The 26914-nt window shown below is 39.3% G+C and overlaps 1 protein-coding gene across 6 annotated transcripts in view; it reads left to right on the top strand.

Moving 5' to 3' along the window:
* The window catches only part of LTBP1 (latent transforming growth factor beta binding protein 1), a 419515-nt gene that overhangs the window by 129064 nt on the left and 263537 nt on the right, over positions 1 to 26914 (top strand). For all 6 annotated transcript variants that reach the window (XM_082356679.1, XM_082356680.1, XM_082356681.1 and 3 more), the window contains exon 4: positions 15987 to 16156. In XM_082356679.1, the coding sequence (XP_082212805.1) occupies positions 15987 to 16156 (170 nt within the window). The remainder of the gene's footprint in view (positions 1 to 15986; positions 16157 to 26914) is intronic.

Raw genomic sequence — 26914 nt, 5'->3', positions numbered from 1 at the left:
TGTAAAAAGTATCCTGCTCAAACGTATCCACTCTGCTCTCCAAACTTTTGGATCGCACACTGATATCAGCAAAAATGTCTTAGTATGTACCCTATATATGTAGCCCATGAACTATTGAGCTAATATATTATGAATGTTATAAAACATTCTATACAGAAGATAAAAAGGAGGAGAAATACAAAGAAACAAAAGTAAAGTTCTAGTATTATTGGATCACAGCATTATATTTTGTACCTTTTGAGAATGGTATCTAGTTTGAAGACCACTGTGGTGACAATAAAATGGGAGATACTTGTAGTTATTTTGTTTCAGATTTTCTGTCTATATTTCTATTTATGGAGTATACATAAAATTTTATACAACTGGAATATCATATGCCTTTTAAAAAAAATCATGGACAGCTTTAAAATTCAATCTTGCTTTTTACCTTTACTATCATTCCTCCCCACTTGAACCATACTACTCCCCTTCATAGATAACTTAATAACCTAGTGCCTAAGCTGTGCTATGTTTCCCATGTCCATACAGTCATTTATTATTGCTTAATAAATAAGGACATAGTATATGAATGTTTCTGCATCTTCATTTTCTAACTTAAAATAGGTTGTAGAAAATCCTCCAACATAGATAAAACTCATTTTTAATGGTTACATAATATTCCATGTTGTAAATGTGCTGATTTATTGAACTATTCTTCTATTGGCCATTCAGCTTGTTTCCAGTGTTCTTAACTTTTTTTGCTGTTATAAACAGTGATTCAATAAACATGTTAAATATATATCCTTATGTACTGGGATTTATTTCTTTAAATTATAAAAGGTGCAGTTACTAGGTCATTGGATAGCTTTATCTTGAATTTAAGTTTTCTAGACTGATTTCCAAGGTCTTAGAACTCACATTTCCACCAGTGATGCCAAAGAGTATTGTTCTTCTCCCACTTTATGTCCCTGTCAGCCATAGTTCCATCCTTTTTTCCCCACATTTTCGTGATTTGAAAAAATCTTGGCAGAGTGGGTGTGAAATGCAGTTTTAAGTTTGCATTACTAGTGAGGCTGGGCATCTTCTCAGTCTTCTGGATTTTTCTCTTCAGTGAATTGCATGTTCATGTCCTTTGTCCATTGTCCATTTTCTTACTTGGTTTTGTTCCCATTGGGTTACCCATTTGTTTTGTTGTTAATTTATAAGAGACCTTTGTATCTCATACCCATATTTTTCACGTGCATTGCAGGTATCTTTTCTAATCTCTTATTTAATTGTTAACTTTATTTGTGGTATCTCTATGCACAAACCAATTTCTGTTTTCTAAAGTCAACGTAATTTTTCCCAAAGTCAAATTTGAATTATTTGCTTAGAAATTCCAATGCAGAATAGGGTAAGAGCCCTGAGAGCAAAGTTCTCCTAGTATATACAGGAGCTGGAGAGGCACTGCCTTCACCATGTTCTCTGGATAGACCTACCGTGCAGGGGCTTAAATTGGGCACATACCCAACCAAGGTTTGTTATGAGCCCTGTTGCCCTACTATAGGAATATCCAGCAGGGCAAGATTTACTTGATCGCATTTTGCTGCCTCTCACATAGTTTTGTCCTCCTTGTGCCTCAGACTTATTGAAATAGGCCATATTTTTTCACTAGATAATATTGGCTTTAGGAAAACAACATTTCCAGCAGTGTGGATCTTGCAGGTCCTGTAGGGCAGTGGATATTTTATTTCAGCTGGATCAAACCCTGAAAGAGGAATGGAACAGATGTTTGAATTTGGTTAAATGCTTTCAATATTTATTACTTAGGTGACCTAGTTTAGCAGCAGTTGTAATAGAAAAAAACAAGGCCATTTGGGAAAAACAGAGTTTATTGCATTCACCTTAAAAATCAAAAAACTTTCGCCTTTTAATTTTAGTTAGCTTGAATGTGGGGAAGTAAAACCCCGAGAGATTCTCTTCCCACTTTGAACAGATATTTACATGTATACTACATTAAAAATAGTTTCCCATATGAACTATTTTTTGATGTGACTAGAGAACAGTTTTGGAGCTACAGTTCTTGATGTGCTTATAACTGAGTTTCAGAGCTGGGGGACTTTTGAGGTCATCTCATAGAGCCTTACACCTTGTAAATGAGGGAACAGACTTAGAGGAATTTGATCCACGGCTCTCAGAGATTCAGTGGCACAGGCAGAAGTACAATTTGAATTTCCAAAATCTGATTCAGTGTCTATGCTTTCTCCATCTTGAGTTCTGTGGATGCCGTGTCCTGGAAAAGTGAGCTCTTGGATCCTTGTACCGTTGTATCCATCCTTGACTCTTTAGATGCCAGTCTCAGAGCTCAGTGTAAGGAAGGTGCTGACTAGGAAGAGGGAAGACTGTAGAAGAATAGCTTGTCTGACAGGTTCCCACTATCTTTTTCATTCTTCTGGCTTTATAGGTAATGAGGAGGGAGTGTACAAAGTTAACAACCAAAACCAGAAACCATGAATGTCCCTTTCAGCTGCCATTAGGGTCCATGATGGAGAGTTGACTAAAAATTCATGTAAATACAATAGCTCTAACCGTACTGTGGGAGAAGAATTTGGAGACTGAGCAGTTGGGTATGAAAGGCTTATCAGACAAGTGGATATTTATTTCCCATATCTGGCTAACCAGCCATTAATTCCTTGCAGTGTTGTAAGACATAGGTCACTGGAGAATGTAACATTATGGCAGCAGAGGCTGAAATCTCATCATGTGGTGTAAGGAGCAGCTACCAAAGGAAAGAGTGTTAGAAAGCAGGAGGGGAAAAAAACTGAAGTGATAATGTGGGGGATAGAACAAATACCTGATTATTACTGTAAAATTGGCATCTTAAACAGGCTAAAAGGAGACAAAAACATATTTGGAATAGACTGAGATGAATAAGCCTTGCATTTTATCATCCAGAAATACTGAAGGATGGGGAGCCGGAAGGGTAAGAAACCTGCCCTTTCCTTCCCTGTTTTTTTATTTTTATATTTTGTTTAGTTTTGGGTTTGTTTGTTTGTAGGGAATCTGGGGTCTTTTTACATAGGTTATTTTTTTTTTTATAGTGGTAAACCTTGGCTATTTTAACCTTTTTAAGTGCACAAGTCATTGGCATTAATTACATTCATGCTGTTGTGCAACCATCACCACTGTGTTTCCAAAACTTTTTCATCACCCCAAACAGAAACTCTGTACCTATTAAACTATAACTCTCCATCTCTCTCCCACTATTTTTCCATTCTGCTTTGTCTCTATAAATTTGCCTATTCTGTATGTAGAATCATACAGGATTTGTCCTTTTGTATCCGGCTTATTTCACTTCACATCATGTTTCCAAGGTTCTTCCAGGTTGTAGCATGTATCAGAACTTCATTCCTTTTTATGGTTGAGTAATATTCCATTGTGTGTATATCACATTTTGTTTATCCATTCATCTGTCAAAGGGCACACCTTGGGTTGTTTCTACCTTTCACCTGTTATGCATGATGCTCCAGTGAACATTGGTGTACAAGTATCTGTTTGAGTCCCTGTTTTCAGTTCATTTTGGTCATATACATGGGAGTGGAATTGCTGGACCATATGGTAATTATGTCTTTAGCTTTTTGAGGAACTGCCAAACTATATTCCATAGCGGCTGTGGTGCTAGGTTCCTTAACTCTCTGTTGGAAATTGGTGGAGGTCTCTCACTTGTAGGTATAACTGTATAGATAACTGACCTCAGGGTTGCTGAATGGGACTGTAAATTCCAAACTCAATATTTACAAATAACTTCAGAATTTTTTTTAATAAAAATTGTTTGAAACAAACATTGCTTTTAACTATACATTTGGGCAGTCTCTGAATATGAACTCTAATGTTACCTGAGGGGTGAAATCCTGTATTTGTGCTCTCCTACTTATTGGTGGAGGGGAGTGAAAAAATCTGACACCCTTGTGTGTGCATCAGATATTGTGCTAGGTATTTTCACACACTTAACTCACTGATACCCAAGAAAAGTATAGGTAAAGTCATATAATTAACGTACCTCCATGTTTACTAAATAATGAGGCTTCATTTTGTAAACCATAGAACTCACAATTCTCAGATCATTATATCAGAGGAATGAAAATGTTTCTCTATGCTCGTAATCTGTATTTTGATCAAGGATCACACAATGAATTGTAAAAAGCTTTATTTAGATTATGTGTGAAATTAATATATGTTAATTAATAAAACTGAATTGTTTTTAAAGAAATAAATCCCATTTCATGTTGTCTTTACATTAGCTTTGTGAGGTGGATATCATTACTCTTATATTGCAGTGAGGAAATTGAGATAATTCTCCCCTTCCTTCCCACGGCAAGTGGTAGAGTTAGGATCTGGTTCCTAGAATTTGATGAAAAAGCTTTGCAGTTGTCACTTCCTCGGTAGGGTAGAAGCCCTTAATTATTGTTTACATTTTGCATTTTTCTTAGATTGTATTTAGTTATATTTACTCTGGCCTCTCTTAGTTTAGATAAATAGGAGATGGCTGCAATTCCTTTTAAATTTGTGTTCAGGGATGCTGTCCCAAGTAACCAAACGTAGTAACTCATTTTTGACAAAACTAAGGACTTTGGTTATTAACAATATTTCCTTCCATGGTTACTTGCTAAATAAATCATCAAAACCTTGAACTGAATAAGTTTAGTCATCTGTGCTTTTCAGAGCTTTTGAGCAGTTACCTCATCCTTTGCAGATAGGATATCTGCCTCATTAGCTTGTAGCTTTTTTTAAAATTTTAATTTTATTATTATTTTTTATACAGCAGGTTCTTATTAGTCATCCATTTTATACACATCAGTGTATACATGTCAATCCCAATCCCCCAATTCATCACCCCCCAACCCCCACACCCCCACCGCTTTCCCCCCTTGGTGTCCATACGTTTGTTCTCTATATCTGTGTCTCTATTTCTGCCCTGCAAACCGGTTCATTTGTACCATTTTTCTAGATTCCACATATATGCCTTAATATACATTATTTGTTTTTCTCTTTCTGACTTACTTCACTCTGTATGACAGTCTCTAGGTCCATCCACGTCTCTACAAATGACCCAATTTCGTTTCCTTTTATGGCTGAGTAATATTCCATTGTATCTATGTACTACATCTTTATCCATTTGTCTGTCGATGGGCATTTAGGTTGCTTCCATGACCTGGCTATTGTAAATAGTGCTGCAATGAACATTGGGGTGCATGTGTCTTTTTGAATTATTGTTTTCTCAGGGTATGTGCCCAGTAGTGGGATTGCTGGATCATATGGTAATTCTGTTTTTAGTTTTTAAAGGAACCTCCATACCATTTTCCATAGTGGCTGTATCAATTTACATTCCCACCAACAGTGCTAGGGTTCCCTTTTCTCCACACCCTCTCCAGCATTTGTTATTTGTAGATTTTCTGATGATGCCCATTCTAACCAGTGTGAGGTGATACATCATTGTAGTTTTGATTTGCATTTCTCTAATAATTAGTGACGTTGAGCAGCTTTTCATGTGCCTTGTGGCCGTCTGTATGTCTTCTTTGGAGAAATGTCTATTTAGGTCTTCTGCCCATTTTTGGATTGGGTTGTTTGTTCTTTTAATATTGAGCTGCATGAGCTGTTTATATATTTTGTAGATTAATCCTTTGTCCATTGATTCATTTGCAACTATTTTCTCCCATTCTGAGGGTTGTCTTTTTGTCTTGTTTATAGTTTCCTTTGCTGTGCAAAAGCTTTTAAGTTTCATTAGGTCCCATTTGTTTATTTTTGTTTTTATTTCCATTACTCTAGGAGGTGGGTCAAAAAAGATCTTGCTGTGATTTATGTCAAAGAGTGTTCTTCCTATGTTTTCCTCTAAGAGTTTTACAGTGTCCGTAGCTTGTAGCTTTGATAATTAGAAATAGAAGAAAAGTGGGGATGTGCATGGCTGGAATTTCTTTGTCTTTTCATTCTTTTTTCCTCTCTTGCTATTTGTTTTCTCTTTTTCTTTTTGTGAATACTAAGCAGTATTGCCACCTTACACGTAAGTAATGTTTTCTACTTTTTAACTTTTTTCTTCCAGTTTTATTGATTTTTTTCCCTACTTTTCAAAGTACTTGTAAATAGATGATCTCATTTGATACAGGTTTAAAAAAATTTCATATACTTGTAGTTTGTAAACAGAGAATGGTTTAAACACGTAAAAACAGAGGAAATAGTATGGAGAAACTACAAAGTATCCATCCTTATCAATTCAGAGCCAATTGTGTTCTTTTATACTCTGCCTACTTCTCTTCTTCCCCCTGATTATTTTGAAGTCAATCTGTAAATATTTAGCATATGTATCAGTATCCCTAAAAGATAAGGGCTCTTAACACATACCCTCAAGACCTTTATCCCACCTAAGATGATTAATAACATTTATCATTAAGAATCCAGGTAAATTTCCCTAGATGTTTCATAAGTTTTTAACAGCTTATTAGTTCAAATTGGGATCAAAAACTATTCATCGTGGCAGTTTTTGTTTCTTAAATATTTTGATCTGTGAGTCCCTCTTCCCTCTTTTTTTGTTTCCTTGAAATCTCTTCACTGAACTGTAGATTTTACTGGGAAATTAACATGTACTCTGCCCCTTGAATTTGCTGTAAGTGGTGTGTAGGTCTAGATGCTTGATCACATTCAGGTTTGAGTTTTGATGGGACTGCTTCCTAAGTGGTGGCGTGCTCTTCCATCATGGGGCGTGTGTTGTCTCTTTTTGAGATGTTAGCAGTCATTGATTATTGACTACATTTCAATAGGGGTAGCAAATATGGTGTTTTAATTCTATCCTTTTTCTGCTAGAAGAATTTTCCAAACCATCTTTCCTCAGTTGTTTGTTTGAGGTTCAGTTTGTATAGAGAAAGTAGCGGGTTATATATTGGGCTTTTTCAGAGAAACAAAACCAATTGCATGTGTGCATATGTGTGCATGTATATATACCATATATAATGAGATTATTTTAAGAAGTTGGCTCATGTGATTATGGGGGCTGGCAAGTCCAGATTTGAAGTAGGGCCAACAGGCAGAGATCCAGGAGAACCTAACCAATGGTGCAGATAATGTTAGAAGGTAGTCTGCTGCAGAATTCCCTCTTAGTCAGGGAGGCTGGTCTTTTTGTTCTATTCCGGCCTTCAACTCATTAGATGAGGTTCACCCACATGATGGAGGGCAATCTGCTTCCTCAGAGTCCACCAAGTTAAATGTTAATCTCATCCAAAAACACCCTCCAAGTTGAAACATAAAATTAACCATCACATGAGGGTGTAGTGCTAATTGTTGATTGACCAGTTTTCAAATAATGAGTTGATTAACATCTTCCAAAGGTGACTTAGTTTTTTTAATGAATGGATACATTTAAACATATTTCAAATCATTCAACCCAATCACAGTTATTCTTTGGCTAATGGAGGCTTCTTCAAATTGCTTCATTAGACCTTTTGACCTTCTAGACCTATAGTCTAGATGTCACTTCTCTCATTTCTAATATTGATAACTTGTCTTCTTTCTCTTTTTGTTTATCAGTCTAGCCAGAGATTTATCAGTTTTACTGATCTTCTCAAACAGCTTTTGTTGACTTCCCCCACCCCAAAATTCATACATTTCTGCTCTGGTCTTTATTTCTTTTTATTTTGGGTTTTATTTTCCTTTTTGCTGGTTTCTTTCTTTGGAAGCCGAGGTCTTTGATTTGAGACCTTTCTTCTTTCCTAATACAGGTATTTAGCACTACAACCTTACTGCTTGGTGTAGTGGTTTAGCAGCATCCCGTAAATTTGGGTAGGTTGTGTTTTCATTTTCATTCAGTTCAAAATAATTTTTATTTCCCTTTTGATTTTGTCTTTGATCCATTGGTTATTTTGAAGTTTGGTTTTTAGTTTACAAGTATTTGGAGCATTTTCTAAAGATACTTCTGTTATTGATTTCTAATTTAATTCTGTTATGGTCAAAGAACATGATTTTGTATGACCCAAACCCTTTAAAAGTTACTGAAATTTTTTATATGGCCCAGAATGTGTTCTGTCTTGGTAAATATCTTGTATGCATTTGGGAAACATGTGCTCTGCCCTTGGGCAAAGTGTTCTATGAATGTCAATTGGGTTAAGCTAGCTGATAGTGTTGTTCAAGTCTTCTGTATCCTTACTGATTTCTGTGTACTTGTTCTGTCAATTGAAAGGTACTAAACCTGCAGTAACAGCTACAAAGTTTTATCTATTTCTCATGGCTTTTTTTTTTTTTATTTAAGTTTTCGCTTCACGTGTTTTGAAGCTCTGTTATCAGGTTCACAACTGTTGAGGATTCTTATGTCCTCTTGATGAATTGACCCTTATCCTTATGAAATGATGCTTTTTATCCTTGATAATATTCTTTGCTCTGAAATCTACTCTGCCTGTTATTAACAGCACCACTGCAGCTTTTATCTGACTCATGTTAACATGTTACCTCTTTTTTCATCCTTTTGTTTTTAACCTATTTGTGTCTTTATATTTAAAATGGAATTGTTGTAAGCAGCATATACAACACCTGGGCGTTTTTATTCAGTCTGACAGTCTTTGACTTTTCATTGAGTTAAGACCATTTACATTTTTTAAGCACTTAATTTCAGTCCACTTCATTTTTTAAAAAATTTTTATTGGAGTATAGCTGATTTACACTTCGTTTTTTTTTAATCTCCCAAGCGCTATGATTATTAAACTTCACAAGAGGAGGCCTTGCTCACTGTGCTTCTCAGAGTCTCCTCTTCATTACAGCTCTTTTATCATAGTCCCCTCTCTTCTAGGAACTTGGGATTAGAGGGTTGGAGAATTCCTTGAATGTTCGCATGTAGCAGTCAGGTCCAGAAGGCTCTTCTAACCAGGGCTATTCCAGGGCACAGGGTGCCTCTGAGAGGCCAGCAATTGAGGTCAGACAGATGTCTTCAGAGGAGAATGTGACGACTGTGAGAGTAGTGGGGAGAATTGTTGGTGCGGCCCTGAGCCTTTCTCCCTTGTTATCCCAGACAATTCAGGTCTGGCCCCAAATGCTTCTGACCTTGTTGGCATAACCAAAGCCATACAGTAGATGGGACTCACCTTCCTTAGAAAGCAGTTTAGTGACTGACCAGATCTTATTTTTGCATCGTGTCTTTATGGCACACCCTCAGCCCAATGCTAAGCAGTTTATCAAAGGGTTTTCTCCAACCACATTCTATACTGTTCCTTTGAGGAGTTCTAATAAAAATGATTATTTTCTTGTTCATCCCCTTACATTTTCAGTGATATTCTAGCATTCCTTACACCCAAGCCACCCAAACAACTTGAGTACAAGGCTACCTTCCTGTGGCCTTAATGGGGCTTCCAAAAGACACAGGTGGAAGTTGTATGTTTTTTTTTTATCCATTTCTTCATTGTTGAACCTAAATTCTTGTATTCCTGGCTGCATCATTTCTGTGGACATCTTCATTGCTATTCCTGGAGGCCATTGGCTCTTTTACTCAGGTGTTCATTACACCTGTTCTGTAATAATAGCTCATGGTTACAGCAGTGTTTCTCAACCTCAGAACTGTTGACATTTTTAGCCCGATAAGTCTTTCTCATGAAGGACTGTCCTGTATGTCATAGGATATTTAGTAGCACCCCTGGCTTCTACCCACTAGATGTGAGCACCTTACCTCCAAGTCCTGATAATTACAGATGCCTTCAGATATTGCCAAATGTCCCTGGTTGGGAGTCAGATCACCCCAGTTAAGAACCACTGGTAAAAGAAAATCGGTTCAGCTTGGTTGAGTTTACCATGTTTATTCATGATGACCACCAAAGCTCCCTTAATTTCCATGTCTTTCCAACATGCCCCCCAACCCCCAATATCTACCTTCTTTAATTTTATTTTTTCAATATTTTTTTGTCTTTTTCATCTCATTTGAAGCGTAAGACTTTTTGCTGGTCTGTCCCTACATTGATATTTTCAGTGTAATCTTTACTTTCTTCCTGTTCTCATGACTGTGTTTGCTTGTTTCATTTCACTTTCTCTGTGTTTGTTCTGGCATGCTCCAGCCCTCACTCTGTTACTGGAAATCTGTGCTGTCCTTTAGTCTCCTCATCAGCAGCCTTTTACCTCCTTATTTTTTTTGGTTGGATAGATAATTTCCTATGAATGAGGTTACTGAAAACAAACACTTGTCTCCCCTTACCTCTGTGTGTGTGTGTGTGTGTGTGTGTGTGTTACACTGCCTTGCGACCTCTTTCTAGAGGGAGGTTTTTCTTTGTCCGTCTCTGTGCACATTGTCCTTGAACTTTGCAGGAAAGAGCCTTTCTCCATCAAATCACAGCTTGCATTTCTTATTTACTTTGGTGCATTCTGTTCTTTGAGGAGCATTCACCCACACTTCTGAGCTACTTGAAACACAACCGGGGCACATATGACCACTTGAATTTTGTAAAGAGAAACAGGCCCTGAAAGACTGGAGGTGACTTCTCTGTGGCAGCACTGTTTCCTCTCCCAGTTTTTCTTCATCCTGATTATAAACCTGAGTGCCCTAATCATAGGGGAGAGGGTTTGATCATGTCAGACCTACCTTCTGTGGGAAACATTTTATGGCCTGTTGGAGGCTCCCTTCTGTGAGGTCCAAAGCCCTTTCCTTAAGTGGAAAGGGGCTTGGGTGTTGCCAGATCCTCCCACCCGCTCTACAGGTCAAATAATGGATTTAGTAGAAATATGGAAAATTTTAGTCCATTCTTGTGCCAAAAGTTGCCACTGTGAAGGCAGAAGTGTAAACAGTGTGTGACTAATCCCTTCTTTTAAGGAAAGAAGTTTTATGTAATTGTTTCCTTTCTACTTACAAAGATACAGAGGTTTACACAGATTCAAGTCTTCAGATGGCTGGCTGTACCCCTGACTTCTGGCCTGCTTCTCTCCTTTTCCGAGTGTCACCAGTAGAGCACCCATCAAGTGTTTCACCCCATGCAGTCCCACTCCTGTCACTATTAAAGTGGCAGTGCCGAGGGGGCTGGTGACCTACAACCCAACCCAGTGGCCTTTTCCAATTGCTTGTTTCCCTGCCTTTTCTGCAGCAATTTTCAGGTGGTTCTCTCTCCTTTCCATCTAGAAACTTTCTTCCACTTATCGCTTCTGTATCTATGTTATTTTTGTTTTTATCTCCTCTTGATTTTCTTTGTGTCCCCACCGCTAAGTGCGACTAGCCTCCAAGACTGTGTGGTTCCATAGTTTTTCTGAAACATTTTTGCCTTAGAAGAATTTGGCCTCTCTTGGAACATCACTGTTCCTAAACTCAGAGGCTTTCTGTATCTGCTCCCCAGAGATCCACCCCACATTTCTATCTCTAAAACTAACATAATTATCTTCCTCACACACTGGCCCCTTTTTTCTGACTGCCTTAACTTGGCACACCTCCTTGCCTTTACTTTTCCTCTTGGACTTGAACCAAAAATACCGTTCGAGTCAGCCAGGCTGGAAACCTTCATCATCACTTGACTCCTTTTCCTTTTGCTCCCCGCCACCCTTAATTTAATCCTCAAGTCCTATTACTCCTTCTGGTAGTGACCTCTGGCCAGTTCTAGATTTATTCCCTTTAATTGTTGTCTAAAAACTGCTTGCCGTAGGAGATGAAGATTCAGCTTATTCATTTCACCTCTTGCTCCCCACCCTTCCTCTCAAACATCATTGTTTAGTATTAAGAGTTTGTCTCTGCATACTCTACCAACACATTTAAACCTCTATTTCCTCTAACGTCAACCTCATCTTTCAAGGTTGTGAATGTTCTCTCATGACCCTCCATTTTGTAGGATGAGGGCAGTGGCTCTCCTCATCTTCCCTTCACTTCTCCTCTTCCAGAATTTGCCAACCTCCTCCAGCTAGGTATGTACATTTATATCACCTACGTTGGTCACATGGGTTGTTTCTAGCAGCTACAGCCTTCGCAATATTGTCTGTGGGTGTTCCACTCAAGGTGAAGCCAAGTATAGGGTGCTTAGGTTGCTCCCTCTGTGTGTCCGTGGCCAACACCTCTGTGCTTTCTGAAGGAGTGTGTTCCTAGCATCAAATGGGAATGGATTCTCCCTTTTCCCATTCCATCAATTGCGTATATATAGTCAAGTTTCTCCAAAATCTCAATCATGTTTTCCATTGTCATGACTCCCCCTTTTCTCCCTAGGATCATTCTCCTGGAGCTCCCTGTCTCCTGGTTGCCTGGCAACCTTCCTTTTAGGGGAAATATGGGAAACCAATCTTGAAGCTAGGGGATCTCCAAACACCAGAATGAGAGGGCCTTACTCTGGGGGAGTAAGTTTTGTGGTTTGTACCACATAGTTCCATTCTTTTAGAGAAGAAGACTAATTTTTTTCCCTGATGGGGGGTAGAAGCCTGACTTTTGGATGTTCTCTTTGCTAGAATCAGGGAGAACAGCTGCCTTCACATGTAGCCTTCTTAGTGAAGACACCAGTGTTCAGCCCTACGTCTCATTATCACCCTGTGCTTTACTTGGTTTGAGTATCCAGAACATGTCTGTGGTCTCCTGGGAAGATGGCTTCCTCTGTGCCTGTGTGATTTTTTCCTACCAGTGTCCTTAAGCTACTTTGTGACCCCTTAGGAGTCAGGAAGTCATGACATCAATGTAGTAGCTCAAGACTGTCATTTAAAAAAATGACAGGAGAGAACATTCGTGTCCTTTGCATAGTAAGGATAAATATACTATTTTGTAATACTTAGCTGTATTTAAAAAATATATATGTATGGATGTGTACTGGATCTCCATGTAAAATGTGCTTCTTACTGTAGATTGAGATAAAAGAAGTTAAAATATTTAGGTATGGCTTCCTTCCTGCTACAACAGTCAACATTTCTCAGTCTGCCCTACTCTCTTACAGATTTGTTGAAACTTTTCCTGTATGTGTTAATGGGCTATGTGAAACATTTTTAGTATCCTTACCTGTGCCGCACATCAGAAAGGATGCTGGAGCCGAGACCCTGAGGTCTCCAGCTCTGTCAAATGTGAATTTCTTACTTATGGGACTGAGTGGATATCCTGGGGAGTCCAGTAGAGTGGGGGAGGGAGGAACACTTGGGACAGTAGATGTTTGTCAGAACAGAGTACTTCAATATTTTAATGACTAATGTGGCTGTCCTATTACATAACAGCCAAATGTCAAGTCTGGATTTCTTTTCTTTTTTTATTCCTTACCTATAACTTTTAGGGCTTCTTTGGAGGAAGGGAAAATATATGGGTGCCCCCAAATCCATTTTGAACCAGGGGTCCTATAGTTTTCATTTTAATCTAATTTTCTTTAAACAGTTTGGTTTTCCTTTACAAAATTATTTATAATGCTATGACAGATCTGATTTTCACTAGCGATTGTTAAGCCTTTTTTTTTTTTAATGTAAAGGTATGGGGGAAGAGAGGAGAAAATCCCAACTGAAAGGAGATTTTTTTTTCTTCCCTGGGAGATAGGAAACACTAGATATACTTGAGTAAAAGAGAAGGAAAAGAAGAGTTAAAGAGCATATATATTTGTAAGGCTGAGAGATGGTCCAAAGTGGAAATAATTGTGAAGGGTGAAATTAGAGGAAAAGATAGATGCCAACCATGAAGGAGGAAGTGAGGAAGAGAGAGTAGGATGGTGATTACACTTAATTTCTATTTGTGGAATGAGTGAGTGGACAGTTGCCTCTACTTGCCCCACATGGTGTCACTTCTCATGGCTTTGCTTCTCCATGAGGCCATGAGACAGAGTGACCTGTCTGTTCATGTGTCTTTGTGTCTTTGTGAGCACATGTATTTATTTACATCCTCGAATTGGAGGAAAGTGAAGGAGATGGAGGACGAGGAAGCACAGCTCTGTGTAGTTTCATATTTGCAATGTGTCTGTCACTTGTAGGATAGTTATAGTAAGACGTGGGTACCATTACCAGTACTATTACTCATTTCCTTTAGTTAATGATGGCTGAGGTTTGTTACTCAAGTTCTAGACCTGGTACAGCTCTCTTGTTTGTTCATTACCTTTTTGTTATGTTTAGGGAAAAGGAGCCCACACACACATGTGCTTTCAGCTCGTTTCTTGCTGCTTCTCACTTCTGTGATTCAGAGGGGAGAGAAAGGGAGGACCTCAACTAGAAGGCAGAGCCCACCATCACCCTTATCTGGCTGTGGTCAGAGCAGGAATTAGTTGTAGCAGCTTCAAGGTCTCTTGGAATGCCGGGCTGTCCTCTTCTGAACAGGAGTCAGCCCGTACTTCTCTCAGCAGGTCCCAGTAGTATAGTGACGGGGTTGACAGCGTAGCTGGGGAGCGAGTTGCCCCTGCGATGAGAAGGAGGGTTTCCCCTTTCCACAAGGCAGACAGAGCAGCCTTGTGGTTCTTAGCAGTCACCACCAGATGTGTCCAGCTGTTTCACTTTCTACTTCATCCCAATCAAACATACTTAAAGTTCAAACCAACACTTACATCATCGAAACAAAAGTGTTTACAATGTTAAGCTTTAGGCTTTTAGTAACTTAAGTCAGTCATCCAGTGACGAAGAGAATGCCCTTCCATGGCATTGCGTCTGGGAAAATATAGGCGCGAGATGTATTTTCCTAGGCTTTCCTAGGACTACAGGGCTGAACGTAATAGATTTAGATCGCTGACTGGCTAAGAGGGAAGCACCCTTAATCCCAGCCTCTTCTATTTGTCTCTCATGGATGTCTTGTCTCACAAAATAGCTCATCCATCCCAACCAGAATGAATCCAATAGGCTGGATTTAGTCAAGATTCTGCTACTGCTTTTGATGAGACACTGTGTGGGTGTTTTTGGTGGCTTGATGATTTATCTTTCTTACTCTCCACCCGTGGTGTCATTTCTTCCTCTTGTTCAGATAGTCCCCCATTAGGGCCAGTCTTTTGGGAAGATGGTTGACTGGGCTAAACTCATGCTAATAAGGTGCCACAAAACCCCAGTTATAGTATGGTAGTTTGGAAATATTGTTCGGTTTAGATGGCTTTAACGTGTCACAGTCAATAATATTCAAGATTACAGCAGAGGGCAAGTTTCTTTCCAGAGGCTCAGTTTGCTGCTAAAATGGTCTGTTCCAACAATTTTAATAGCAAGTTTGCATTTTCCAGAATTAGTTGGTATATCTTCTTTATATTCTACATTGTTTGTCTTGCTTAGTGAATGATTTCAATTCTGTCCCTCAGGGAGTGATTAAATCTGGATGAAGGCTTATTTTAAAGTATACAGTACATGCAGCAGTAGAGAACTGTCATAGAAGAGAAAAGGGTTCAACCAGAAGGGTGAAAACACAGTAATCGAGTTCAGGAGTCCTCAGAGGTCTTGACTCCTGTCATTGACAAAATTATGAGATTGTCGTAAGTTATTATTCTTATTATTCTTAGAGACTAGTAATTATGAAACACTTAACCTAAATAGTACAGTTTTAATCATTGAGATACAGCATGAAATATTAAAATAACTGTTAACTACAATGTTATGAGTGTGTTTTTTCCCCATGATCATAATTTATATTTCAAAAGATTATAAAATTTTTTTCAGTTTTTGTGTGTTCAGATTTTTACAAGAATTTTTTTCTTAGCCCTGTGCAGCAGATATTCCATGGTACAGAATAGGAAAGTGAGGCTCAAAGAGGTTTAATACCTTCCTGATATACATACCTGTTCATGTATGTTTTTGTCTTAAATATAACTTGCGTGTGTTGCATGAGGGCTCATGGTAGCTGTGCTTTCAGTGCTTTGATAGACTCCGTCTGTTGATGACCTGTATGTCCTTACACTTCTTGACTAGACAGGCAGAGTCCCCTTTATGTTGGAGGTTTCCAAGGGTAAGGTGTTATTATTTCTTAATATGTCATGACTACAGTATTTGAAGGAAAAAATTAGCCTTGCATGAAATTTTTATGCTCCTTTCTAAGTTTAACTGATCTCTTATTCTTTCCTTCTTAGTTGACTTTAAAAGTCCGTTATTAATTTCCTTATCCTTACTTTGTTTCTTTCCAGAGTGACACCCCTTTCCTCACAGAATGTGATGATTCATCATGGCCAGGCCCAGGAATATGTGCTCAAGCCCAAGTACTTTGCAGCTCAGAAGGTGATTTCGGGAGAGCAGTCTACTGAAGGTTCATTCCCTTTAAGATTTGGACACGATCATGTGGCAGCACCTTTTCAGTGTGAGTATGTCCTGTCAGTCATCTTTCTAAGTTACAGTATCATGCTTTGGAAACACTTCGCTCTGTAGATGGCTTTAATATGTCACAGTAGATGAAATTCAAGAATCATTTTTTAAAAATCCGTACTGGTTCCTGAAACAACCAGACAGCAATATGGTTTCCTTCTTCAGAGGAAAGGCAGTTTTCCTGGACATTGCAGGATCTGAAGTGACTTGCCTGTAATACTGTTTCTGCAAGATGGCTCCATTTCCAAGATATACTTGCTCTAATTTTCTGTACAGTTGTATGGCTGATATGTTTACATTGATAAAATATTTTCCTTAGTGAGCTAGCCAGGACTTATTCTTTGTGAGATGTCTGCAATGTCCTGCATTACCCTCCGAGATTTACCTACAGTGGATGTTTTCATGTTAGGAGGGCAATGTTTTTAGTATATCGGTTCCATGGTGCGGCAGGTTTTACTGAGTTTGTAAAGAGCTCTTGTATCAGTGGCCAGCTTGGTTAATATCTCACTATGGGGGAGGTTCAAGGACAAGCCCTGGCTCAGAGGGTGGGGAATGTGATGATTTGTGGGTTAAATATTACAGAGTGTCTGCTGGCAGCATCTGGAGAAAACGTTCTTCAGTGAGGCGGCAGACTGTTCAAAGGGGAGAGCTGGATACACAGGCTCCTTCCAGCAGCTTCCTGCTCTGTCTCACGTTGATGGATGGCCTGCGCCATAAGTAATGAAAGAGAATGCCAGTTGTGAGGTTGAAAAGGACTGTCTTTCACCACCCAGAGTAGTGCGGAGAGCTGAGAGAGAATTCTTACTACTGTTTGGCACTTCAGAAGTCTGTGTCTCTATGGGCTTGATTCCTGGGGACCACCTCCACATCCCAGAATTGGCCATTGAACAAAAAGAGTAGCTAATATAAGGTATGTCCATTCCACTTTTCATCTTTTGAGAAAATTGTGCTCAGGACTTGAGGCTGGACCCCAGAGCAATAGCCTGAGGTGATTTATTGGGATGATAAGGGAAGAATGGAGAAATTGTGTAGATCATCTCCTTGCCCTTTAGAAAGGATAGCTTTCAAGTTATTTGCAAAACAATAGATGTATCATCTTGTTTTTAAAGCTCCTTTGATTTCAGTGCTTAATAGCCTGTTCTCTAGAAATATTCCTAAGTATATAATATTTTTCTAATCTCTAAAAATCTAGAGGTACTACTATTTCCTTGAAGCTTTATGTAGATCATATTTTATAGAAGCTCTCCAAAATTAGAATGTGATGGGAAGAGTTTTTGAAAGCTTATGATCATACTGATAAAAGAATTCTGAATTTCATGGAGGTGTCAGGAAAAGATGGTTTGGGAATCTCTGGTATTAAGACTGGAGACTAGTTTAATTTGCATGAGTATCATCTAGAGCAGGGGTCTGCAAATTTTTTCTTAAAGACCAGATAATAAATATTTTAGGCATTGGGAGCCAAGATACAAATTGAGGATGTTATATATAGGTACGTACATAACTATTTAAAATGTAGACATTTAAAAATGTAAAAACTCTTAGCTAGTAGGTTGTTTAAAAAAAAAAAAAAGGTAGCTGGCTGGATTTGGCCCATGGGCTGTAGTTTGCCAACTGGTAATCTAGAGACTTAGTTTCTCAATCTACTAAAAAGACAACCTATGGAATGGGAGAAAATATTTGCAAATGATGCGACTGACAAGGGGTTAATATTTAAAATATACAAACAGCTCATACAACTCAGTATCAAAAAAAAACCCCACCCAATCAAGAAAGGGGCAGAAGACTTGAACAGATATTTTTACAAAGAAGACATACAGATGGCTAACAGACACATGAAAAGATGCTTAACATCTCTATGAGAGAAATGCAAATCAAAACCACATTGAGGTATCACCTCACACCTGTCAGAATGGCTATCATCAAAAAGTCTACAAATAACAAGTGTCAGAGAGGATGTGGAGAAAAGGGAACCCTTGTACACTGAGGATGGGAATATAAATTGGTGCAACCATTGTGGAAAACAGTATGGAGGTTCCTCAAAAAACTGAAGATAGAGCAACCGTAAGATCTAGCAATTCCACCATATGATCTAGCAGTTCCATTCCTGGGTATGTATCTGGAAAAAATGAAAACACTACTTTGAAAAAATACATGTGCCCCAGTGTTCAGTGCAGCACTACTTACAATAGCCAAGATATGGAAGCAACCCAAGTGCCCATCAACAGGTGTTTGGATTAAGATGTGGTGTGTGTATATAAACAATGGACTATTACTCAGCCATAAAAAAGAACAAAATACTGCCATTTGCAGCAATGTGGATGAACCTAGAGAATTTTATGCTTAGTAAAATAAGTTGGACAAAGACAGATGCTGTATAATATCACTTAAATGTGGAATCTAAAAGATAATACGAATGTATATATGAAACAGACTCAGAAGGAGGGAGGGCCAAATTAGGGGTATGGGTTTAATAGATACAAACTACTATATGTAAAATACATAAGCAACAAGGATATACGTATAACACGGAATTACACCCATTGTCTTGTAATAACCTATAATGGAATATAATCTGCAAAAATACTGAATCAGTATGTTGTATACCTGAAACTAACACAGTATTGTAAATCAGCCATGCTTCAATTGAAAAAAATCAATCTGCTGAAAATACATAGATCTTGGACCTGATTGACTGGTGCCTGGAACAGGACAATTAAACCAAAAGATGCTCTAGAGGCCCTGTGTGTAACGTAAGCAGCTGTTCTTCAGTGTCACTATTCCCAGCAACCCACCCTCCTCCCCATGATGCTTCTCAGATGTAGCTCCACTTGGTTTGGAGGCAGCCAGAAAAGCATGAACTACCAGGACACCAGTTGTGTTAGATAAGTCTAGTTTCCTTTAATGTTAGAGTGACATGCCACACAGCGCTGGGGAAAGTAATGGATGTTACTCCTGGTTGCTTATAGAAAGTCTTTTGATACTGATGGAAATAACATTTTCACTGGATGACCCATTAATGGCCATGCGGCGGGACTGAATTGCATGAATCACCATGAGTTCCTCAAAAAGTTAAACATAGAGTTACTCTATGACCCAGCAGTTCCACTCCTAAGTATATACTCAAGAGAAGTGAAAACGTGTGTACACAAAAACGTATGTACAAATGTTCATAGCAGTGTTATTCACAATAGCCAAAAAGTGAGAACAACCAAACTGCCCATCAACTGATAGTAGATAAACAAAATGTGGTATATCGTGCCATTGGCTGTTCAGCCACAAAAAGGAATGAAATATGATACATGCCACAACGTGAATGAACCTTGAAAGCATACTGAATGAGTCCAGGTACAAAAGAATCCAGATCACATATGATTCCATTTTTATATGAAATGTCTAGAACAGGCAAATTATATGAAATATCCAGGCAGACAGATAGTAGATTAGTGGTTGCTGGGGGCTGGGGAGAGCAGGAATGGGGTGTGACCATTGATGGGTAAGGAGTTTCTTTTGGGCTGATGAAAGTGTTCTGGAATTAAATGGTTATCATGGTTGCACAAAGTGTGAATATGGTAAAGCCATGTTATGTTAAAAATAACACAAAAATACTTAAAAATTATTTCCCAATAAGTAGTTATAAAAGTTTCAAGGAATGGAGGTCACTGGTTCTCTCAGAAGTGCTAAGAATGGTGTTGGGTAGAGGGGATCTGCTTTATCCAGTACCTCTTTCGGTAATTTGTAGGAAAGATTTGACTATGTAAACCAAATTCTGTTGTGGTTGGCTTAGTAGTGTTTTTAACCTAGAGGGAGGGAAGTTGAAATGACATGATGATAACATTTAAAGGCAATCTTATAAAAACAGTCAGTTCAGATTATCTTAGTATCTGCTCAGGAGCAGACCCAAATATCTCACACCTAAAGAGATTATTTCAATACAATGCACTAGAAAAAGATCTTGAGGGTAATAAGTATCCATTCCAGACTATCTGCTGTTGTGCTGAAAATACCATGGGACGCTTGATGATATTAAAAACAGAAAATAACATTTCTATTTTGGTCCATGGTGGAAGGATTTTTTTATCATCAGGGTTAATAATGGAGAGCTTCTTAAGGTAGAGTGTGGAGTTACTTATAAAGGAGAGCTTTAGGATGAGCAGAAATATCCCTGTAGCTGAAATAGTTCCCTAGACTACTGATTTGCAGGTTATGCAAAGAGTCCTAGAGCTAAGAAATTGGAGAATCTCTGATTTGAATATTCACCTGCTCCACTTTTTTTTTCTATTACCTCAGTTTAATATTTGGAAATTTTTAGAAATGTAAACTTTTATAATTGGATTTCTCATTGCTAATTCCAGTGGTTTTCCTCTCAAGGTGGACTTAGCTTTTAAAAAGGTTAATTATATTTTAAAGTTGTCTATTGAAATCTTACTTCAGATTCAACAAAGCCAAAATCTTAAATTTCAGGAAAGGCAGACACCATCTTTTATATGCTACCTTTCTAAAGTTGCTAAAATTGATACAAATCAGACTCTTAAAAGAGTTGCTAATTTATCTCCTGATGTGCTGAGAGACGTGAGAGAGTGATTGATTATTGGCATTGAGAAAATATGATACCGTTCAGTTATAAAAAGTTAGGAGAAGCCCACTTTTAATTTTTACTTAAATTGTTAAACATAGGCTTTCTGCTTAGGTAAACACCCATAGTGGTGCAGGAAACACATACACAGCCCCATTAGGCCGCTTCTGACAGAAGAAAACCTTATCGTGCCTGCACTGGGACCCCAGGAAACATCTTAGCCCTGGATCCTGTGGTCTGTGCTGACCCCTCCCAGTGCTTGCAACAGGCCAGTCGACTCAGCTTCTGCTCCCACCCTCACCCCCCCACATGAGTCATGGGCTGACTGGAATTCCTGGCTCTCCCCCATTTGAAGATGCAACAGCCCTCCTCAGCAGGTCTTAGGTTTGAGAGGGAGGCAAAGAGTCCATTGAGCAACTTTGCTGCCCAAATCCCTGCAGCCCAGTTCTGGCCTGACCTCAGTCCATGTTCCCATACTCTGAAGAGCACGGGCCCTTTGGGCACACGAGCCTTCCTCTTTTAGTGACACTACGGTTGAATGTGCTAGCATTAGCCTTCAGGCTGTGTTCACACTGCCACCGAGAAGCATAAGACATGAAAGCATCTCAGGGTTTGACGGCAAGTGTTACATCTCCCCGGGAAAAAAAAGTTCATGTGTCTGGAGTGAAGATTTTCTGTGGTTGCAGACTGACAGAGCGAAGATGTTACCATTAAAACTGCATCTTCCTGGTTGTCCTGAGAGAAGAGAGTAGTTCTGCAGAAGGTTAGAGGACACATCCAAGATTTTTGCTTTAGCAAAACAAATCTGAAGTTGAAAGGATAGGCAGGCAGTATTTGGCTTAGGCTGTTGTGCTTATGCCAGCCATTTCAAGTAGGTGGGCAGGAATACTCATTAAAGGCTCGGACGCACTGTGCTATTTACAGAATCTTCACAGGGAGGGAGTCCGTGGTGTAGTTCAGAGCACCCACCGTAGATGGAAGCGGGCTTTAAGGAAGACCAGATTCAACCTCCACTCACTGGGCCTTTGCAAAAAAGGGGAGAAACCGTGGAGTGGCAACTAGATGAAGGCAAATGTAGATGTCATAAGTACAGATGAGAAGAATTGGAACCAGGTTCTTAAGTGCAGGATGAATTTGCAATATGGATACCTCCAGAGGAAGAACAGTTTGAAAATGCGGGTGAGGAAGAGTCTGGTCCTGAGAACCACCCTCGCCTCATTGGGGTGTTGAAGTTTAAGATATGAGTGATAGGAAGATCACTTGTGTGAAGAGAGAAAAGGGAAGGGGAAATCAAGTGTGCTGGCAATCCTAGTTCTCTGAGATGCCCTCTCTGTTAGTTCCTGATTGGTTGGGAGCCCCACTAGGGCAAAGCTTTGCAGACGGACAAACTGGGCACTTTGGAGGAAGGAGAATTCCGTAGACTTAACATTCTCCAGCACTCGAAATCCTTCCCTGCGTGGAGATTACCCTTAGCTTGTCATGTGCAGGTAAGTGTGTCTCTAGGGAATGGCCCCACACCAGTACAGCAAGTACGAAGTGACAGTGGAAGTTGTACCAGCCAGAAACGATCTTACATGAAGCTGATGCAAACTAACAAACGATTTAGCATTTAAAAAGGATACTCGGTGTGAAAACATACTGCCTTGAAGAAGGGTTGATAGTAAAGCTCTGTGCCTTTTCCCTTGTAAAATCAGCAAGTTCCTGGAGCTGCTTGGTTATCCCCACACAGTGTTGTTTGGGAATCAGGACATTGAGCCAGTTTCCCAGCCATATGGCAATGTGGATCTTAGCACTAAGATGGCCAGAAGAAAATCACCCAGTCTTCAATAATTTCTGGTAAAATCCTTGTTGGCCTTACAAGCCTAGACAGCAAAGCATCAGCATACTGGGTATAAAAAAATGCTTGAGAAAGCCTTCTGGTGAATGTGGGTGAACACCAGGGTTTTGCTGAGTTGATGTCCTTAGGAATTCAGGTTCCTTTGAAGGACAGAGTATTACCTATTATAGAAGTTGTTCCATGTGTGGTCTTGCTGTGGCCGCTGGGCCTCAGTTGGAGGGGCGAGGGCAGGTGGTTTATTTTATCCAGGGGTTGTTTGGTCATATCCCAGTCCCGGAAGGTATGTGGATGTGAACTTCTCATCGCCTGATTACTCACGCACAGTTCAAGATAGCTGGGCAGTGGTAGGCATGGATTGATTATAAATACTGCCAAGAAGCTTATCCAGCAATATGAAAACAGTGGAGGAAAACCTAGAGTGAGAGGATTATGTAACCTAAATTCCCCAGTGGGCAGCTTTCCGTGCCAGAGAAAGAGGCTTTAAACCCAAAGGGCCCAAGATTTCATAACAAACCAATCCAAGGATATTTCTGGGTGTTGAGACTGAGTTCAAGATATTGAGAAACCCTATGTGGCTCCAGAATATTCTGTGACCAAACTGTGATATTTCTAAGGAAAAATATAACACATGAATTTACAGTTTGCCTGAGGGAAACTGCAATGCAACGTTTTGGTAGGAGAAAATTTGAATTTGAAAAAACATGGTGCCTACTCAGCCTTAGGATTTATTTACCAGAAACTGAGGGCTTGACTTGATTTTTCTTCTAAATGGGGAAATAGCTTCTAGAAAATTAATCATCATTAGAGTTGAAATGATACTTTTGATACAAAAGTTCTGCTTATGAGATGTTACAAAAGGAATTAAAGTAGAATGCTTTGTCTTCTTGTGGGTCAGTCTCCTTATAGAAAGGTCCTCTTAGCATTGAAAATGATGGCCTTGTGGTGAATGTGTACCCACGTTGTGGAGGTAAAGACCTCAGTACCTTCTTTGTGTTTTTGTATGACATTTCTTAAAGAAGTTTTTGTGTTGTGATTATCTACAATTTTAGTTGTGCATTATTTTTCAATATTGACTTAGTATTAGCGTCTGATGAAATTGTACTTAAGCTGAAAGCCAGCTGTCCTTGTTCTCCCTTGCTCCTCCCAGACAAAGGTAGTAGAAATTAATACATGGCTGGAGTAGGAGGAAAACCTTTCTTCCCTAGGAGGTAATTGCTACATGGTTCTATGTGAGTAATTCTTCTGGCAGGCAAACTTTAAATAATGAAATATGTGTATATACACATAAACACACAAATATATTCAATCAAATACATAAATGTGTATTATTTAAAAATTTACTTTTTTGGAGCTCCTTATAGTATCCATATAGCAAGTATCCATTAAAAAAGTTTTCTTGTAGCCCTAACTGTGCTTCACAAGTTTCTCTCAAGGTACCGGTTTAACTAAATGAAAACATTTGAGGTAGGCAGTGGTTGCTCTTGTAAAAAAAAATCATAGATATTTAAAAATCCTTGTATCCTAGAAACAGATTTGGAAAGCTTTGCTGAAAGCAAGCAAGCATCATAGAGCAGGTGAGAGGGTGTTAGTCATAGTTTCTTTTGGTTGATGGCCTCTGGGCTTCTTATGTGGGATTGGGCACTCTCCTTTAACAACGTCTGGAACCCCACGCACCAGGCAGCTGTGCTGCTTGTTTTAATGATCACCATTTAACTGCTACAGGTGCATCTCAGGATCGCTCTTTCCCCAGCAGGGATCATACTGATGAAATGAGTCAGAATCTCTCTTAAGGTGTTTGTAAGTTAGAGCTAAGCAGTACACAACTGTAACATAAGTGAAACACCAGCAGAAGCAGCCAGAGAGAAGCTTTCTATCTCATTAATGTATATAAGAATGAAGTTCATCAGCCTTTTCTGAAAAGCACTGGGGACAGGGCAACTTATAATGGGGTGCTACAAGTACTGTGGGTTCTCAGCATCTTTGCAGTTACTGAAATGTGCCCTAGTCTCCATGAGGGCTGGCTGTCCCTGGATCTTCTTGGGGCTTTTCTCCCTTATTGCTTCACGCAGCTTTACCATATCATTCCATCACTCCAGATAACATGCACCCCTCACATTGTGTTGTGGACGGAGACTCTGGCTAACACATGTTCTGTTTGTACCCGTCCCTCTAACAGCTGCCTGTCCTGACATCTCAGAGCATCAAACATTGGGGTGGGCTTGTGATGGATAGAGAGTGGATGGCTCAGTTCTGCCATTTCCTCAAGACTACTGAAACACCTAGAGAATTGTTCTGCCTGGCCTGCTTTCAGTAGAACCTGATGTGTTACCATGTTTATGTCTGAGCAGCCATTAGGATTTTTAACAGAAGCATTCTTGGGTCTCAGGGATTCTTGCTCATATGGAATGGAGAATGTCCAGTTTAGAGTTTGTTAGTGAGTGCGGATAGGAACACTTTCAGTAACACTTCCGAAATCCCATTATACCTTTTATTCGTTCATCATTATTTTTAGTATGGGTTTTCAGGCAACCACAAAGCGGGGCGTGGGGGGTAGTGTGTATAAATTCATAGCAGACATGCTCTGCCATGTCTTGAACCTGGAAATATAGCGAAGTTAGAGGCCTCTTTTTAAAGGAGTTTAAAGAATACTCTTAGCAGAGAAAGTGATTCATAATGTTTCTTGTCAGAGATCCTAGTTTCCAAACCACACCTTAATATACCTCAAGAACATACAATACATATTTAACAAACCTGCTCTTGGTGTTGTAAATTATATTCATGTCTCTGAAGATCAGGAAATTTGGACATAGGCTCATTTACATTCTCCAAAGACACTGTGGATTCAATCCTGGTCTTTCTCCTCATCTATTTAGCACTTACCATATGCCAGCCACAGTGCTAATTGCTGCATACGCATTAATTCAGTATGTTACATTGTAATATTAGTATATTGTTATTCTTTTTTTGAAATAAATTTATTTATTTAATTTTTGCCTGCGCTGGGTCTTTGTTGCTGCACACGGGCTTTCTTTAGTTGCGGTGCGTGGGCCTCTCATTGCAGTGGCTTCTCTTGTTGCGGAGCACGGGCTCTAGGCGTGCAGGCTTCAGTTGTTGTGGCACGTGGGCTCAGTAGCTGTGGCTCACGAGCTCTAGAGCGCAGGCTCAGTAGTTGTGGCGCACGGGCTTTGTTGCTCCGTGGCATGTGGGATCTTCCCAGACCAGGGCTTGAACCCGTGTCCCCTTCCTTGGCAGGTGGATTCTTAACCACTGCGGCACCAGGGAAGCCCATTAGAACATTGTTGGACTGTTTAAACTGTTACCCTACATGTTATGCATGTATTTGTTAGGAAGCAAAAATATAACAAGGTATAAATTGCCAAAACAAAACGTGTTCATTGAAAAGATTGCCACTTTAGCTCTTCGTGTAAGTTCCTTTCAGGTGAGTCCAAAGTCAAAATTTGACTATATTTAAAAAATTTGTCAACTTTATTGTACGTAGGACTTTAATGACCTTGACACATTTAAAAAATTATCTGAATACAGAGCTTCTAGGAGGAATTTTTTTAACAAAAATAATCCAAATGCAAAATAAGCCTTTCTAATCGGTGGGTTCCTATTGCCGTTTAAGATCCATTTCGATAGCTTTCAAACAAAATGAAGCAATCAGATCTTACCTGGAAACTGTGTAAGAACCAAAGTCCACAGTAGAATTTTACTTTCTTCTAGAGTTTTTAGTAGTAATTATGATCATGAAAGCAAACATTTGGAGGTGAAATTTTCCCATATTTAGAAGCTCTTGTGTGTTTTGCTCTGTAATTTATCACGGAGTAAGTGTTGCTGCTCATTTGAGTTTTCCCTCTAAGAGCTGACTGTGTGTAATGATAACCTCTTGAATTTGCATATTTAACAGCTTATGAATCATATTCATACAAATTATTTCATATGGCCCCTGCCACAGCCTTGTGAGGTAATGGGTTGGATGGCTTTATTCTGCAAGTCTTTGTTCTACTCTTGATTGCAGGATTGGGAGGGTGGAGCCAGAGGGTGGTTTTACTGTATCCCATCTTGTTGAACCTCTCTCCGTTTCTTGGACAAATAAAACTCTTAACACTTATTCCATAAGACTGTTTGTTGTAAGAATGAAGTGAGATGGCATGTGACACCTAACATGCTGCCAGATACATAGTCTGTGCTCCATCTCTGTTAATTTCCCTCCTTCATCCTGACCTTCCCATATGTGCTCCATCTTCATTTCTCACCTTCATCCCAACCTTTCCAAGTGCCTCATGTCGTGTAATTTTCATAGTACTGCTCATTAAAAGTGTGGGAGAGGCACTGGGGTT

This window comes from Balaenoptera borealis, assembly GCF_965194805.1.
Source record: "Balaenoptera borealis genome assembly, chromosome: 15".
Lineage (NCBI taxonomy): Eukaryota > Metazoa > Chordata > Mammalia > Artiodactyla > Balaenopteridae > Balaenoptera > Balaenoptera borealis.
The sequence above is the reverse complement of the archived record's forward strand: the minus strand, read 5'-3'. Positions and strand labels throughout refer to the sequence as shown.